This window comes from Arachis hypogaea, chromosome 12 (assembly GCF_003086295.3).
Source record: "Arachis hypogaea cultivar Tifrunner chromosome 12, arahy.Tifrunner.gnm2.J5K5, whole genome shotgun sequence".
In the NCBI taxonomy this organism is placed as follows: Eukaryota; Viridiplantae; Streptophyta; class Magnoliopsida; order Fabales; family Fabaceae; genus Arachis; species Arachis hypogaea.
In genome coordinates, this window is record NC_092047.1 from 10360832 (window position 1) to 10364195 (window position 3364).

The 3364-nt window shown below is 31.2% G+C and overlaps 1 protein-coding gene across 1 annotated transcript; it reads right to left on the reverse strand.

The window, feature by feature from the left end:
• Window positions 1-349: 349 nt before the first annotated feature.
• On the reverse strand, window positions 350-2453 carry LOC112726796 (elicitor-responsive protein 3). Its single transcript, XM_025776312.2, has 5 exons — window positions 2175-2453; window positions 1707-1772; window positions 1473-1599; window positions 669-783; window positions 350-580 (listed from the first exon to the last, which is right to left on the reverse strand). Exons 1-5 carry the CDS (start codon window positions 2239-2241, stop codon window positions 500-502), a joined length of 456 nt encoding a protein of 151 aa, XP_025632097.1. The 5' UTR covers window positions 2242-2453; the 3' UTR covers window positions 350-499.
• Between the last annotated feature and the right edge of the window lie 911 nt (window positions 2454-3364).

Genomic DNA, 3364 nt, shown 5'->3' on the forward strand with positions numbered 1-3364 from the left:
AGACTCGAATCCGCAACCTCTTAATTGAGTATGGGGAGACTATGCCATTTGAGCTATAACAATTTAATTTACTTAATAACAATTTAAAAAAAATGAACACTATATCAAGAAAAAACATCAATCATTCCAAGAATACATAATATGATAACACACCATTTTTTATCTGTATAAAAAATTAGCCAACTGTTGGAACTTCTTATCAGCTTTTTTTTTGTTAAGTTTTCCCTGTGTTCATGATTTTGTAAAAAAGAAAAAAAAAACAACAAAATGTTATTTTGTACTTTTACTTTTTCCTATTTCAAAAATCGTGAGAAAGAAAACTATGAATGGAAACATAGAACATAAGAAATGAAGAAAGAAACCAAACATGTAAGAGACATAGTTAAAAGCACAATGTCATCAAATAACCACACCAGAGTGATAAAAAGTTTACCAAATTGATCCAACACATTATATTCTGTTACAAGAGTAATTAAGATAAATAAATCCCTCCTTCACTCTAAAAGTCCCTGGCTGATTCATTCCATCCACCATAACTCTCCTCCTGTCCACCGTATTCGTCCCGGCCAGCACCACCTCTCTGCAGAAGTTAATGGTTTCTATTTGAATAGAGCATCTTGCATCAAAGCATGACGAAAAGTATTAGAAAATGCAGATTCTAAAATTACCTCAGCAGTAAAAGTGAGAGCAACCTTGATCTCTCCACAGTATTCTTTGTCCTTCACAACATTGTAAGAAGTCTCTGGATGGCTACCCTCATCAAACACTGCATCAAGAGTAATCCTGCAGATGCATATATATATACACACAAACACTTAGAATATGAGAAGTGCAAATGCCCCCTTTTCTATACCTTTTGTATCATCAACGTCTAAACTCTTAAATCATGGTATATATTTGAAATCAAAAGAAAGAAAAAATCTATTGATTTCAAGAAAAAAAAAATGAAAAATTTGATTGCGCAAGGTATCCATACCTTGCTCTCGGAGCAAACAAAAGATTTACTCTCTCTAATCAATTTATGTCATATACGCTAAGGTGACTTTGTTATAAATACCCACTAATAACTTGTCATTCAACTAATAAACCAGCTCAAGAGTTATAATTTGCTCCGAAAACATATAAGAATTTTTCCTACTAGTAGGCAGTGGCAGCAATTAACCCCTTCGGCGGGTAAATCTTTGGCCACAAAGTACACATTGCAAGGGATCAAACAATTGACCGTTAGAGGCATCTGTTTTGATCCCTCGAAATGTGTGATTTGTGGTCAGAGATTTACCCTTGTGGAATCAATAACAGCTGCAGCCTGCTAGCTCTAGATATAAATTGCGGAAAAGAAAATTGCTAGGTTTTATTGGTCCATCTGAGTTTAGATGTCAGACTTAAAGATATATGAATGGAAAACCAATTGACCATTGACATTTGAATGGAAACTCAAAATCTGTTCAAGTCAAAGAAGAATTCAAACTCACGTTGCCTCGCCAAGGAAATCATCTTGACTAAAATTGTCTTTATCCATGATCTTCAGATTAAGCTCACAAGCACTGTCAGAAACAGTGAAAAGAAAGCTTTCATTCCATTGTGGGTTGGATCCAGCACCTGCAAATTCATGATAACAGTAACCAAATTCACCATAGAGAAAATGTTAAAGTATCAAACATCATCAAATTTGCTAGAGAAGAAAAAAAAAGAAAAGAAAAATGCACCTTCTGCCACAGTGCTTTTGTGCTCTTGAGAACGGTATGAGAGAATCACATAAGGATCAATGTTTGCTGCTCATTGAGACATAAAATCAAACACTAACAGAGCATGATCATAACCAATCTGAATAATCATCACTTTCATAATTAAAAACCAGAAAATAAATAAAAATGAAAAATAAAAAACCCCATGAATCAGATCAAAGAAAGGATCAATTAAATTGATTCTTTTAACTTGATAATTAACAATATCTAGATCCAATCATCATAACATGAACTTTCTCTACTTTGATCTGATATATTCAAAATCAACAAAGATATGATGAACATCAAAACCTGAGAATCAATAACTCTTTTAACAAATGCTATCATGTTTCCATGAAAATGGTGGAAATCATTTGAAAGAAACAAATTGAATTTCATCAAACATCATATGTTCATAATAATAATAATAATTAACATCATAGCAATTACCGAGGAAATCACTGCCATCAAGGCCTTTGGCACTGATCAAAACAACTTCAAGTGTACCACGAGGCATGTTTTTTGGTCTCTTTGGAAATAGAGTTTTCTGGAATGAACATACAGAACTTCAAAGAACACGGATTTTTATAAGAACAAAATCATTTGACTTAGAAAACTGCCATTTATGTACAAACTTTTTAAAGCTGAAGTAAATGCAAGACGTCACTGCACCAGACAAAACCTGAATTAATATAGAATTTAATTTTTATATATTGTTATTGTAAAAGTGGTTTTACACGTGTATCCACTGTCCAATTATATAATGATGTGAAAATAACTAATTTTTATATTGAAAATAACTAATATATATTAGGTGGTAAAATTTCTTTATTTTTTCAAAATTTATAAATAAATGCACTCTAAAACAACTTAACCACTTGAATTCAAAATCTCTTATTAGACAATCAAAACATTGTTTTTGTCACTAATCCATCATGCATTATTAGTATTTTAATTTAAAGATAGTTTTATTAAAAGAAATACTTTGGTTCATGTACACTGTCTTTTTAAATTGTGTAGATAATTTTTTTTCTTAAAAAAAAAAAAAAAAGCAAGAGCGGAGTGGATGGGAAAATTGGTGTTTGTTAATCATACTTAAGAGTCTTCTTTTTTTCATGTACACTGTCTTTTTAGTACATGTTAAAGTACAATTTTTACTAGTAAAATTTTTACTTTTAAGAGTCTTTTTTGTCTTGACTTTTAAGACTTATATAGACTAAATATCTAAGTAAAATAAGATTGGACCTACTGAAAAAAATAAGCTAAACCTAACAAAAAGTTTAGCTAAAAGGACAAGGCACCTTCCCACAAAACTCTTGTAAAGGTTCCATGCTTTATTAGATCATGCAGCATGTGCTTTCTCAACAGCCCCACATGCAGTGATTCCAGGAGTGAATATAGGAAGGTGGATTTATTGAAATACAATAAAAATGATAGATGAGACCAATATAATTATCGTCTATAGTAAGTGATCAAGAATGCATCGTCCCAATTTTATTTCTTATTTAATCATGTCAATGGTCTGATTTTTTGTTATGAACTACAAGAAAAATCGTTAAGTACTGTCAAATTTATTATCGAAAAAAAATATGACAGTAAGTTAATTATCGTCGAAAACAATCAGATAGTATAAATCTCGT